General features: G+C 40.5%; 2 protein-coding genes across 2 annotated transcripts; one reads left to right on the top strand and one right to left on the bottom strand.

The window, feature by feature from the left end:
- Nucleotides 1-4,093: 4,093 nt before the first annotated feature.
- coro1a (coronin, actin binding protein, 1A) lies at nucleotides 4,094-12,898 on the top strand. Its single transcript, XM_076086320.1, has 11 exons — nucleotides 4,094-4,250; nucleotides 5,456-5,659; nucleotides 7,046-7,168; nucleotides 7,279-7,408; nucleotides 8,244-8,425; nucleotides 9,232-9,351; nucleotides 10,545-10,649; nucleotides 10,740-10,885; nucleotides 11,013-11,070; nucleotides 11,180-11,395; nucleotides 12,563-12,898. The coding sequence occupies exons 2-11, from the start codon at nucleotides 5,462-5,464 to the stop codon at nucleotides 12,653-12,655; spliced, it is 1,371 nt and encodes a 456-aa protein (XP_075942435.1). The 5' UTR covers nucleotides 4,094-4,250; nucleotides 5,456-5,461; the 3' UTR covers nucleotides 12,656-12,898.
- A 520-nt stretch (nucleotides 12,899-13,418) lies between these two features.
- Nucleotides 13,419-14,246, bottom strand: cldni (claudin i). The gene is made up of 2 exons (XM_076081153.1): nucleotides 14,115-14,246; nucleotides 13,419-13,925 (listed from the first exon to the last, which is right to left on the bottom strand). The coding sequence occupies exons 1-2, from the start codon at nucleotides 14,244-14,246 to the stop codon at nucleotides 13,419-13,421; spliced, it is 639 nt and encodes a 212-aa protein (XP_075937268.1).
- Nucleotides 14,247-14,414: the final 168 nt, after the last annotated feature.

Here is a 14,414-nt window from a genome sequence, read left to right as displayed (position 1 = left end):
TGTGTGTGTGTGTGGGGGGGGGGGGGGGGGGGGGTTGAACGGATCAGATCATAGAGACGTCACTATCAAAGAAATTGCACTGCTCATCGTTCTCAAAAGGGTTTTGGATTAAAGTAAATTACAATTCTGAAACGTATTTAAAGTCCATATAAATAGTGTAACTACATGTATGTAGATCATATATACATGCAGTGCAAATGATATACAGATTAATTTTTGATAGCTACACAATATGTTATGGGAATAAAATATAGCATCAGAAGAAATGGGATTCATGGTTTGCCACATAGAAGCTGCTGAGAGGGACGCGGCTCGGAGCGGTGCTTCAGATTAATATCAAAGACGTGTGTTTAGCTGCGTCCGTATGTACGTGAACAACACAGAAGGGGAAACAAATACTGGAATTGGTTTCAGTGCTAATGTAGAGTTGTTTGACCTTTTGTGACCCTAACTAAGAATGCTTTTGATCATTTAAATGTAACCACTTTTTCTACACGCGTGGGAAAGACGGATTTGAATCTTGGCGGGCATGTGAATACCTCGTGACTACCACTGGTCTCTCTATGCATTATCAGCCGAAGGATATGCAACAGTGAAGTCGATATGTGTTCGTTGAATCAGCTCTCTGATCCGCTGTCACGGAGGGCTTCGCTCCAACATCCTGGGTCTCCCACTTCTCAGGGTGCCATAACAGTAGCTGTAACATCCAAGGCCTGACCTCTGCAGTCTGGAACATGGCTGTGAGACTTTCATCCACCTCCACCGGCCCTCTTTGTCCAGTCTGTTTATGCTATGAACTGGGTCACAGACTGGACAGAAGGGAGGCAAAAGGTGGAAAGGGAGTATTTCTCTCAAAACCATGTTACATGAGTGGAACCTGGCCAGAAATATTGGTCCTCGTCCTTTTTGTCTGTATGTAAAATAAAAAAAAAAAACGACATGATGTATGAACACTAACGAAACAAAATTCATTTTTTAATACAACACAGGTGCCGGATAGCCTGTTAATGACCTGTTTATAATGGACTACCTGTATTGTTATATACTGATTATTCTGATTACTGTTATTCTGTGGATCCTAACGATGACACTGGTCTATGTGTACAGATAACGAGACAAGCCCTTCCCTTTAGGATGAAGGGAGCTTTCTGGAGGGTCTGTCTGTTATCATCTCTTCATATCTGCAACTTCGTGGCTTTTTAAAACTGACAACGGAGTAAGTGTGGCTCCATCTAGTGGAGGTTCGTATGCACTGATGCAGGCATTACTGTAGCCTCACTGCAGGCAAAGGAAAACAACTGACAGTTTGTAATACTGTCTGCGCTGGTTTGCAGTCATTCCCCTGGGTTGTTTATTTATATTTCCAGACCATGTATGTTCACGTGTGTGTCTATGAGCTCTCCAGCAGAACCCATGCAAGCATGAAATCTGTATGTTGTCAGATTTGCTTTCTCCCTTTGCACTGATGGGGAGCTGATTGCGTCCCCAGAGAGTGCCTCATTATCCAGTCTGTGCTTGCAAATTAATGTGCACGAACGCAGACACACAGTTTGTTCTGTGCTGTAGTTCACGCATCTGTCCAACATCAGTGTCCTGTGTAACAGACAGGCTCTCACACTCCTCTGTCTCCAGCAACGATTGTGCAATAAACTGAAGTCTATATTTTTAAAACTGCCTATAGACCATCTCTTTCATCCATGTTACTGTTGTTTAGATGTGTGTGTGTGTGTGTGTGTGTGTGTGTGTGTGTGTTTGCTTGCTTTTGTATTTAAGTTTTAGGAGTATAAAGTGAGGAGATTATGGCTTGACTCAGGAGGGGATTTTTACTTCCCTCCCATTCCAATCTCACAAAAGAGCTCCTGGCCCGTCCCAAACCCAATGACAGAGAAAATAAGTTATTGTCCGACCCCAATCTCTGTCCATTCCTGTGTTTATTCATATTAGAACTGCATATTTATATACTTAAACTGACTTTTTATTATAATTCTGTTCCCACTCGCTCCCACTGACTTTTTCCCGTCCCAGTCACGTGATGAATCGTGAAATCAACTCCCATCCTGTGACCCGCTAGATTTCCGAAAAATAGATATAGATTTAGAGCTATCATTGTGATGGATGGTGCCAAATTACATTTAGGTTTATTACAGCTAGACGAAAACGGTTTTATTCGGTCAGCTTTGTGACAAAAGCTTTGTAAAAATGTACATCTGTTCATATAATAGAATACGTTTGACTTTAAATGTAACGTTGTCGAAAGGCCATTTCATTAATGTTACTGGAATCTGGATGCTTTTTGATGACTGGGCGTGTTTGAGGCTCTGATTGGAGTCAAACCTGACAACACTGGACGAGGTAATGCATTATGTCAGTGAGGGACTCATTCCCTCAATATAGATGTACAGTATGTGTGGATCAGGATCGAATGTCCCAATGATAGAAGGAACTGACCTCAGCTCTTTGAGTAGTAAACCAGGACAAGACCTTGTTAGTGGGATAGATTATAAACAGACGTGTTCATAAATCTCGACTCTCTACAGGGGGATTTGTATCTCAGGGATATTTGTATGCCCTGAGCAGCAGCAAGATAAATCCCCCCCATGGAGTCCAGACACGGGTGGTGGAAAACTGAGCGGTGATGGGGAGCTCGTAACAGCAGCATCGTTCTAAAGGCAGAGAGAGAATCATTTAAAAGGAGACAGCAGCAAGATGATAGGCTAACAATGTAGGTGTGTCACTGTGTTATATGGATGGTGTGACCAAGTGAAGAGAACAGCTGATATCATGATCAAGCTCCAGACAATGACAACAAGGAGAGTAGAGTGTGCATGCATGAGAGGAGTGAATGCCAGGATGAACGAGAAATAAACTACAGGCCTATGAGCGGACAGAAGAATAGTCTTCCTGGGTGAATTTATGCTAGAACTTCATTAGTACCATTAGGTGTTAGGAAATAAATCAACTCGATATGAGATCCTCACAAATACTGTAAAACGGGTTTAGGTTAATGTTAGGGCAAAGGCTGTGGATGGTCTTGTAGTTTTGATGGGTGAGGTTAAGGGTTGGGGGGCTAGGAAATGCATTGTGTCAAAGGGGGGGTCCTCACAAGTATAGACGTGTGTGTGCATGTGTAATAAGTATTGAATGACCTCACTACAATAGAAAGAAATGACTTGACCTCATCTATTCAAGGAGGAGATTAGATCAGAGCTTGTTACACAGGATGTTTAAAGGTTACAGCTCAGGGTGAGGGGTTGAAACAGGTGTTTCAGCAACTAAGCATTACGTGTCCTTAAAGTTTAGGGTCTTGCAAGAGACGGACATCAACTTCACTTTTCAGAACCAGAGGTTGCTGCCTGTTAAGACTCCAAATACACTGGATCCTGTATTTCCCATTATGCAACTCAACGGTGCTCTTTCCTGACTGACTTCAAGCTTTACAAAGCTGATTCCTCAGCCAGAGTACGGTACAGCACAGTAACACTAGTTAACTAATCTCCATGAGGGAAATTGATGTATCGTGTCTAAAACTTAAATTAAATTAAAACTGGTTTAAGTATTAGAACAAGTGTAATATTGGTTAAATTATGGGATTATTAGATATAAACTCCTCACAAATACTGTTCAAAATGAGAGAAATCAAGAAGGGTCAAATAAAGTATCTACTTTTTCCACAGTAGACTACCAGTATATAATTTAAATTGATACAAACAGACTCTTTGGGTGAATACAGATAATCAAGAATAAATGATCCTGAAGCACTTTTACTCCTGACAGTTTCACAGGCGTCTCATCAAAACTGTTCCTCTCACATTTCAGGGTAAACTGCACCTTCAGCTCTCAACTATACTTCTCAGCAGTGCATCACTTCAGTCTGGAGCTTCTGTGACCTGGTAATGCTTTTTAACCCTTTAATGATCACAGCAATTTTCAGAAATCTAGGGATTACATACAATCTACAGACAGTCACACAGCGTGCACTTTCCAGACATTTGAATCTTGATATAATCCTACAAAAGACCTCATAAAACTTCCACCGCCTTCCCCTTCATGCGGCCTTCTTCGGTTTTTCAACCCTGAACTGTCAAACGAGACACCTCCCACTTCCACCTTCATCTGAAGCTCTCACTTCCTCCATGTCGTTTTGTAGTGTACTTTAGCCTACCGGCTCCTCTAAGTCCTCATTCTGGTGGCAGGGTGTTTGGTGCTTCTCCGAAACTCCTTGAGTTGAATCGCCCCTACTCGACTCCCAGGTAGGCCTGCAACATCTGTCTGCAGTTCGTTTACACCTACAAAACATCTGTGAAGATATCATTTTATGATAGGTACATTTATTATATTATAGGTAAATAGCAGGTAAAGATAACGGAACATAACTGATTTGGATCTAGCATCTTTTGATGCTCATGGCTTGAGTTCTCCTGTTTCCAGTTAGTGAATTGTTTCCTTTGCACCAGGCAATGTTTTCCATCACAACAGAGAGAGACTGCGACAGAGAGAAATTATTGACATGCGTTTAGGTTCCTGATAAAATTACGGCTCACTCTATAAAGGATTATTAAATTAGGTGTAGAGCAGCCGGAGAGGTCTTGTGATGCACATGCAGCAAAGCTATTGTACTCTTCTGAGTCTGAGTTTAGGCGCGGCTGCAGATTTCAGGAAGTAAAATCTACAAATGGAGGTAAAGTAAAACATATTCAGGGTATTGTATAAGAGGTAGTCTTGCTAAATAGTGCAGTGTTTTTTGCAGCTGGTATTGACTGGACTTCTGTATGATTTGACACAAATCTGCTTTGGTGAAGGATGCATTTATTGCATGTTATTTAACTTGTGACTTGATAAGTTATGTATTTGTAAGTATGTGCTGTATGTGGGAAAATCAATGACAGGTTGTGTGAACACCAAATTTGGCAAAAAAGAAAGGTTGGTGGTTTTGTTGCTCACTCTGAAGGATGTGGTGTAACTGCCGCTTTGGGTAACTCATGTGCCGTCTTAGCCAAACAGCAGCTCAATTGATGGTAAATAGCATTATATCTTCATACCGCTGTATTCTAGGACTATCTTCAGCATGTACAATTATTTAATTAAGACACAGAATTCCAATTTAAAAAAAGATGAGGGTACAACAGTCACAGACAGACTAGAGGAAGCAGTTGTGAAAGCTTTTACTTCCTCTTTTATTTTAAGCTTTCCTCTGTCGTGTCCCTCATCTGTGTCGTCAGTTTTGTGGCTGTTACTTTATTTCCACATTAAATCTACAAGCATACACTTTCGTGCTTTCTACAGGTAACAGTATATGCATTCAAATGACAACATTTGGTGTGCATTTGAAATGCACAGTAATAGATCTGTTTTCGCCATTAGAGACAATTTTTTACTACGGGCTTCCTGCACATAAAATTCTGCCTTTTTCATTCTGAACCTGTCCCCTTTTTTTTAACCCTTGCTTTGTTTCCAGTTCACCATGTCCAGGAAGGTTGTGAGGTCCAGTAAGTTCCGTCACGTCTTTGGCCAGGCTGTGAAAGCTGACCAATGCTACGATGACATCCGAATCTCCCAGATGACGTGGGACAGCAACTTCTGCTCCGTTAACCCCAAGTTTGTGGCCATGATTGTGGACGCCAGTGGTGGAGGAGCCTTCATGGTGTTGCCCCTGAGCAAGGTGGGTCACAGGAAACACCCTGGTTGTATTGACACAAAGAAGAGGAATATGTCTGCAGCCTGGCTCTCTGTGTCCTTCTACTTTCTATAATACCATTTTTGGATGTGTTGATCATTTTAGAATTAGATTGGTACAATTTCTGTTTATTTCAACAACATGCCTTTTAACATTTTGAATACTGGCAGTCACCATCACACATTCAGCTAAATAAGGAAGTTTGATGCTGACTTTGAGTCTTTCTACACGTCACTCGCTCTGCTGTTGAGAGGTTTTCACCATATTAGGAGTTCGTTGTCAGCTCAGAGCAGGCAGGATGTGGCTGCAACCCAGTTATTCTGCAGACACCTATATAGTACGTTAGGTGACTTGAAACCCTTTATTGTGTTTCCTGAAAAAGTGGAAAACTGCAAACATTGTTTATGGTCATCTGAGCATCTGAATTTGTCAATGTATGTGAACTACATGAAGCTTTGCTCTGGATCGCTTGCATGTTCCTCTAGGCTTCTCAATTCTTATATAGGGCATACAATCAGAGAAGGGTACATTTTCAGATTAACACAGTTTATTTTGGTCTTAGGCTTCATGTTATGTTTCAATTTTTAATTTTATTCATCTTTAAAATAATTTACAAAATGTGATATGAAAATAAACCCCTCTAGGCTTTGTTCATACTTTCATACGACAGTGAAAAAGATATTCATTTGCATTCTATGTGAAAAGTCTGAGGAATACGCATTATTCATGGTCGTATCTCTCGTGTATACAGTTCTCAGGGGAAAGAAATTAGTAAAGGGACCAGTGAGCATGACATTTGAGAGAAATGTAGTGCAGACGTGGAGATACTCATCCTGTTTTGAGATGAATAATAGTGCTGTCATGTTCCTCTTGTCTTGCTTTAAGGACAATAACCTGTTCTGTTTTTTTTTTACTTATAAACCAACAAGTTAAAAAATAACCACAGAACTCAGTGGAGACTGATGTGATTTATACAGTATGCTAAAAAAATGGTCAAAAAATGTCTCTTCATACTTTTTCAGTCAAACAGATGAAACACAGCATTATTGGTCATGGTGCCGTGAGTCAGGCATGATATTTGGAGGGAGGGCAGCCCACATTGGGACAAGGAAGGAGAACCAGAAGAACCATGGGATTTCACCTCCTGGGGCCTGATCTCCTCTCTAACCCAGTTATTAGACATTAGGTGTAATTGGAGGCATAGCTGTTGAATTTGTATCAGCTGATTATCAACTTCCTCCCCCCACCTTGACTAAATCATCAAGGCCTTTTTACTCTATCATAGTTGTGTGTAACCTTTCAGTCCCTTGAACACTTGAGTTGTTTTTAGAGTTGAATTCACCGTCCTCCTCTGTGGTTCTGTCTCTGCAGACAGGACGTGTCGACATGTCCTACCCCACTGTGTGCGGCCACACGGGACCGGTCCTGGACATCGAGTTTTGTCCTCACAACGACAACATCATTGCCAGTGGCTCTGAGGACTGCAGTGTCATGGTAGGCATCACTGTAACGTAACAAAATCATTCCGTTTTCACCAAAGTATGACATGACGTTTTGTTGTAATGCTGTAAATTCAGAATCTAATTTGTTTCCTTGCTAAATAGATTTGGGAGATCCCGGAAGGCGGGCTGACAACGCAACTCACAGAACCTGTGGTCAAGCTGGAAGGCCACTCCAAGCGTGTTGGCATCCTGAGCTGGCACCCCACCGCCCACAATGTGCTGCTGAGTGCAGGTACTATTACACCTCATAAACCTGCTGCACCCGGAGCTGCCTTTAATGCTCTGACAGAGAGCTCCTGGCTTGTATATTAGAGGAACCAGGGTGCTGTAACGTCACAGATGTTTTATTGAATGAAACTCACACCTTCGTTGAACAGGAAGTTCTCACAGCCTCCACCCACTTTGTTCACTCTGAACACTGATCAGCACTCTTACTGAGGCTCACAGCATTACCAGGTTGAACTACTGTGTTAGACAGCAAACTCTTGCTAAATACCAACCGCTGAGAGTCACTAGGACAGGACAATGTGGATGAAATTGATAATATCATGATATTCATAATAGATAAACTAGCTGTAACTGCTGATATACAGTTCAAACCTTTGATTATGGATGTTCCAGCTTTTAAGCATGGGATAGAGATGGTAAATGTCTAGTGTAGGTGGGTCAAACAGTCTTTTGCATTTGATTAAATTAATAAATAAATTGATGAAGTTCAGATTCTGTATGTGTTGCTCCTCTCTTTAGTCTGTGTAGCTATGGCAGCTATCACCAAACGCACTAGAAATGTCAAACATGTCCCGTCATGTGTATCAGCGGGTATTTTCCAGGAATGAACACAGCAACTCTGATTGGTTTTGGGAAGTCAGTGTGGAAACTTTCATCTGAGGCTGAATCTTTTATGCCAGTTAGTGATAAAGACTTGCAAAACATCTATGTTTTTAATGAGAAAGTTAGACATAATATTACCGTGATACTTACCTGGAATTAATTTGATTTATACAGTAGATCAATGGCTTTATAATGACCCGCTGTGAATCCTCTTTGTGGCTGTTGTGTCCATGCAGGCTGTGATAACGTGGTGATCCTGTGGAACGTGGCTCGTGGGGAGGCAGTGGTGAGAATCGACAGCGTTCACACCGACCTCATCTACAGCGCCTGCTGGAACCCGGACGGCTCCCAGATTCTCACCTCCTGCAAGGACAAGACCATGCGAGTGCTGGACCCACGCAAGGGCACCGTCCTCATTGTAGGCTTCCTCTCCTTCCTTCCATCTATCCTTCCTTTTTTCTTTCCTTCCCTTTAAACAAGTCTTAAATTATATTTGTCAGCAAACATCTGGAGTGACATTTAACTCACAGACCGTAATCATTAGGGCTGCATCTACGGATTTTTGTTTATTATTGATTAATCTTTGATTTATCTTCTAGATTAATTAGTTAATAATTTTGTCCACAACAGGTCAGAAAATACAAAAAAATAACCATCACGATTTCCCAGAACCCAAACGGACGTCTTCCAATTGCTTTTTTCGTCTAACAAACATCTAAAGATATTAATCTTCTAAAATGTCTTACGCAAATTATGGGCATTTTCGCTTACATTTTTGTTCAATGGACTAATTGATAATTGACAAATTGTTTCTTAAATTTGTGAGTGACATCTAAGTAAGTATTTTCTTCAGCAATTTGATGGATTTCAGTGCTAAATTATAGGAATTTGATATTATTTTTTGTTATGAGTCTGAAATGGAACATTTTTAAACAACAGCTGTTTACTTCATTCACATGATTATCATCTTTTTGCTCTAGCACATGCTAATAATAATAATAATAATAATAATAATAATAATAATAATAGAAGAAGATAATTGTTTTTGATATTCTCATGGTATTAATGAATTGTATAATTCAATATCTAAAATGTAATAATATGATAATATTTTCTACTCATAAGTAGTAATTCTATTTCCATCCAGAACACTTATTACTGAAGTATTGTTGAATAGTTCTGTCTGTAACGCCTCCATCTCTGCTCCGCCTCTCACGCCTACAGGAGAAGGAGAAGCCTCATGAGGGCTCCAGGCCTATACGGGCTGTGTTCGTGTCCGACGGGAAGATCCTCAGTACCGGCTTCAGTCGTATGAGTGAGAGACAGGTGGCGCTGTGGGACCCAGTGAGTGTCAACTACCTCCATGTCTCTAGATGAAAACAGTCCTCAATTTACTATTATTCATCATTCTTATTCTTCTATTGTAACTCTTTTTATTGGAGTTCTCAGAGTGACACATACAGTTGAAGTATTTTAAGTACAAGTATTAAGAAGACATTAAAATCAGAAATACCAGTTCCACCTTTGGCAGTATTATGTTTTTACTTTAGTAAGAAAATAGGTGGTCATTGCCTTTAAAGTTCCCCTCCAGATGTGTTTCTCAAATTGGGGTATGAGTACCCCTAGGGGTAATTTGGAGTACTGCATGGGGGTATGCGAGATTTTCATTTAAGGTAATTAAAAAAAAATAGCAGTCTTTATTGTGCAATATTCCTCAAATAATTACACAATAATAAGTTCAATAACAAATGCAAATGTAAGTTCAATAACCACATGTTGCATACACAATCACGTTCATGATTACATTTGTTCAGTGTGAAAGGGAGGCCAGTTTGGATATTAAATGACGAATCAATATAAGGTAAATGGATTGAAACATTGGTTTGCCATGAATTCAGGGATGGATTAAAACATTTGTTTTTCAGTTACAAGGTTGTGGTTTAGTAAATCAGACACTGATGGCGCAGCGCTGTATTGTAGCCTTCCTCTTTATATCATCTTTTGTATATGAAAAGGCTTTTGTGCCTTTTTATGACATAAAAATACTGTGCTTGGAATAATAATTTGTATTGATGGATTTTCTAGAAAACGTCACCTAGTTAAGAATTTTCCAAAATTACATAATTTCAGCATATACAAGCCTACACAACAGCCTACTAGTGTTAAACTCGGCTCATAATTCATTCTGCACAGTGAAACTGAAAAATCCAGCTGAAAACGATAAGAAAGAAAGAAACATTTTTAGAGATTTTGATTTTCATTTAGTGAAAATCTTGATAGTTGGACTTTTTGTGGTACTTTTCAAAATGTTACCAAACTGTTACTTTGGAGTTATTTACTGTATTTACAACACTTGTGTTTCACAACTGCCAGCTTACAGCTCAAAGGGCGGTGCTGCTGTGCAATGTCCCGCATCAAGCTCAATTAAATAAGTCCTCGGCTAACCTGCAGTCTGCTCGAGCAGCCTTTTTCATACAGGATCTTGTATAGGATACAATCAAACATCTAACTCTTTGTATCTGAATCTTTTCTCACAGAATAACTTCGGGGAGCCCCTGACCCTGCAGGAACTGGACACCAGTAGTGGCGTTCTTCTGCCATTTTTCGACCCAGACACTGGCATCGTCTACCTCTGTGGCAAGGTTAGATTCAGATGTCGAAATAACCGTCTTTCTGTTTCTGTCTCACCCACACACGGACACATGCAGCTGACACTCACATCTTGTTCACAGGGGGACAGCAGTATTCGTTACTTTGAGGTGACCGATGAAGCCCCTTATGTCCACTACCTGTCCATGTACAGCAGCAAGGAGAGCCAGAAGGGGATGGGATACATGCCCAAGAGGGGCCTGGAGGTCAACAAGTGTGAAATCAGCAGGTAAATGTACTTAGTTACATCCTCCTCTAGTTATGTCTTTATAAAATCAAAAGTAGCTCCGTATTTTTAGCCTCGCTAGCGTTGTGCTACAAAAACCTAAAATATGAACAAATATTTCTTCCTTCAGGTTCTACAAACTCCATGAGAGGAAATGTGAGCCTATTGTCATGACGGTGCCACGCAAGGTACAATATACACGACATGTGCTTTTATCAGTCAAAATGAGTTCATGGGTTTGCATGTAGATTCATTTGTGCATTTCTTAACTCCCTCTTTCCTTCTCTGCCTGTGCAGTCTGATCTGTTCCAGGAGGATCTGTACCCAGACACCATCGGTCCCGAGCCTTCAGTCGAAGCTGATGACTGGTTTCAAGGAAAAGATGGCCAGCCTATTCGGATCTCTCTCAAGGACGGGTTTGTAGCAACCACCAAAGCCAAGGAGTTCAAAGTTCACAAGAGTCTCCTGAAGACCACGACTGCTTCTGCTGGGAATCAACAGGACAACAGCGGGGTGAGACATTTAAAGCTAAAAATCACGTCACATTGAGGGTTCAAACTGTTTCAAAAGTTGTAGTGGAGGAATGTAACTAAGTACATTTACTCAAGTAATGTAATTCATTTCAATTTGACTTGGACTTGACTCCATTTCTGCTCCTTCATACTTCTACTCCACTACATTTCACAGGGAAATATAATTTATTTCACAGCTTTAGTCACAAGATATTTTGTTTAACACTGTTTTACATGCAGAGATCAAATTAATTCCAACTTAAATATAAAAATGTTGCATTAGTACTGCATATAAAGTTATTAAAACTCCACAGTCAGTGAAAATGTTTAACTAACAAAAGATGTAATACACTTACATGTATAATGGTACTTTTACTTAAGTACATTTTACTGATAATGCTTCTGTACTTGACAAGTCTTCTGTACAGTTTTGGTTGCAGGACTTTAACTTGCACCCAAGTATTTATACAGTGAAGGATCTGAACACTGAATACAATATGTAACCACTTTTATTACTCTGGAAAATCCTTCTACAATCCTTGGCTTGAAAATGAGTCCCACGACTGAACTTAAACAACAAATCTATTTATTTTCATAGCACCTTTCATATCAAAGTGCCTCACAGAGCCAGATTAAAACAGCACAGACAAGAAACAAAACAAAAACAAAAAACAGAAAAACCATTACAAGTATAAACAATAAAATGTTCAAATGAATAAAAGTCACTAGATTAAACAGACTCAAGAGATCAAAATAGTATGATCATGAAAGGGACAGTGCATATTTTCCTCTTCCCTCCAGTGCTATTTATAAATCTAGATTGTTTTGGTGTGAGTTGTCTAGTGTTGGAGATATGGGCCATAGAGATATCTCCAAAACTAGGCAACTCGCACCAACACAGTCTAGATTGATAGCACTACACGTAACTACAGAATTTAGGGTGAACTGTCCCTTTAAGACTTAAAAACTAGGCCAACAAATGACGAGGCACCTCATGTAAAAGCCAGGCTAAAAGGTTTTGTCTTGAGGTTTCTTTTAAAAGTGTCCACAGAGGTGGAGTCCCTCAGATCCTTAGGCAGACTCCTTTGGACGACCGATTCTACAATATTTGTGTAATCAAACATCCTCCATCACATTGTAACTCTATCTGTGTCTGTCTGTTTCTCAGGAGGTTCAGTCCTTGAGAAAGGAGGTGAAGGACCTCAAGGCGGCGGTAGAGGAGCTGACCAAGCGCGTGAAGGAGCTGGAGAGCAAGGATTAAACTAGAGAGGTTTGATAAACAAGATAAATAAATCAAAAGTAGAAGTAAAGAGAGAAACAATGGAGCAAAGAAAGACATTAAGAGAAGAGAGTGCTGTTGTAAATCTGATTGCAGTGAGAAATCTACAGTTGTGTTTTTTTCTTTGGCTTGAATTTGTTTATTTGGTTTGTCTGATAAATTTTTAAAAAATCCTATTTTAATATATGCATTTAGTTTGGAATAAAATCCTCTGTATTTTCAAAATACTGTTTTGACTTTTTTGTGAAATGAAATACACATGAAACACACATTTGAATTACACACAATTTTAATCATGTATACTTATCATCTCACAAAATGAGAAACAAAACAAAATTAGCACTAAAACAAATGTTTTATAAAATGTTTAAAATGGACTTTATGGTCACATGGACTTTTAGAGAAACAAGTGCACACATATACTCCCTGAGGCCCACTAAGGTGCCTTTGGTAAAAACTATCTTGAGCAGCTTTTTCTGACTGCAAGTATTAGAAAACAGCAAAGATTGAATCTTAACAGACAAGTGATTAACATGAAATATGGACAGAATTGATCTTAACTATTTGTAAAATATGAGGCTAAAAGGGGTCTAAAAAGGCAGGGCAGGTCAGTATTTACAGACACTTTTTCTGTTTTTCCCAAAAACAACCCCTGGTGTCATCTACTTTCTTGCCCCCCAGTCTTTCACCAACTAAAACCCCCTCCCTTCAATTATGTCAGACACCAGTCCCCTTCATAAAGCCACTACACGTAGTTTTTATTGGGGGCGGAGGCGGCGCTGTTGCTGTAGTACTTGGCGGTTCCACCGGAGCTGCCAGATTTGGGCCTGCTGAAGCAGCAGAGCAGACCTCCAGCCAGAAGGAGCAGCACACCGGCCCCCCAACCCATAAAGATACACATTCCCAGCTCCATCTTCGAGTTAGGGTGCACCAGGGGGTTGTTGAAGTTTTGCACAACATTGTGGGCGGACCAGCTGACGGGGATGATCACCAAGAGGCCGGCCAGCAGCAGGCCCACCCCGGCCACCAGGCTGATCTTGGGCTTGGCGTCTTCATTCTCTATGCAGGTGGTGAAGTCGGCCCCGCAGAACAGCATGAGGATGCTGAGGATGCATAACATGCTGCTGATGATGGTCATGGCGCGGGCGGCCTGCAGGTCAGAGGCCAACACCAGCAGGGAGTCGTATTTCTTGCACTGCTGCTGGCCGGTACTCTGTACCACACAGGTTGTCCACAGACCCTCCTCATTGCTCTACTCAACACACACAGAACAAGAAAGATCAGTCATCATGTCATGCATGTCCACTGGTGAAATGTAACTCTGAAATATTTAACTTTTACTTACTCTTACAGATTCAAATTTTTCACAAAAAATATGATGCACTATATTATAGTTAATCCTCATGACATTTCATAACAAGAGGCTGAAGCTTTTCATTACCACTGCAGTCACGATGTTGGCTCCCGTGAAGGAGGACACTTTCCAGCGTGGGATAGCGCAGCATACGATGACCCCAATCAGGCCGAGGACCCCGAGGGACACACTTACAATCTGAACTCCAGCAGTTCCCATTCTGTAATAGGACCAGAATTAGTAGACGAATCAGAGACAGGAGGGTAAAATTACAGCTGTTAGCACTACGTTTCAGTACTGTGCAGCCTTTACATTTTCTTTTGCCCTCAGTTTAATCTTAACGTTTGTAATTGTCTTTTTCTCTTAACAACTTTCTATCCCCTGCCA

This window comes from Anarhichas minor, unplaced genomic scaffold (genome assembly GCF_050575085.1).
Source record: "Anarhichas minor isolate MPS153535 unplaced genomic scaffold, ASM5057508v1 ptg000007l, whole genome shotgun sequence".
Taxonomy (NCBI): domain Eukaryota; kingdom Metazoa; phylum Chordata; class Actinopteri; order Perciformes; family Anarhichadidae; genus Anarhichas; species Anarhichas minor.
This window is presented reverse-complemented; position numbering and strand designations above follow the sequence as displayed.

Coding starts and splice junctions, on each gene's coding strand:
- coro1a (XM_076086320.1), top strand. CDS start 5,462: ATGTCCAGGAAGGTTGTGAGGTCCAGTAAGTTCCGTCACGTCTTTGGC. Junction 8,426..9,231: donor GCAAGGGCACCGTCCTCATT/GTAGGCTTCCTC, acceptor TCACGCCTACAG/GAGAAGGAGAAGCCTCATGA. Junction 10,886..11,012: donor AACAAGTGTGAAATCAGCAG/GTAAATGTACTT, acceptor TTCTTCCTTCAG/GTTCTACAAACTCCATGAGA.
- cldni (XM_076081153.1), bottom strand. CDS start 14,246: ATGGGAACTGCTGGAGTTCAGATTGTAAGTGTGTCCCTCGGGGTCCTC. Junction 13,926..14,114: donor CCAACATCGTGACTGCAGTG/GTAATGAAAAGC, acceptor TGTGTTGAGTAG/AGCAATGAGGAGGGTCTGTG.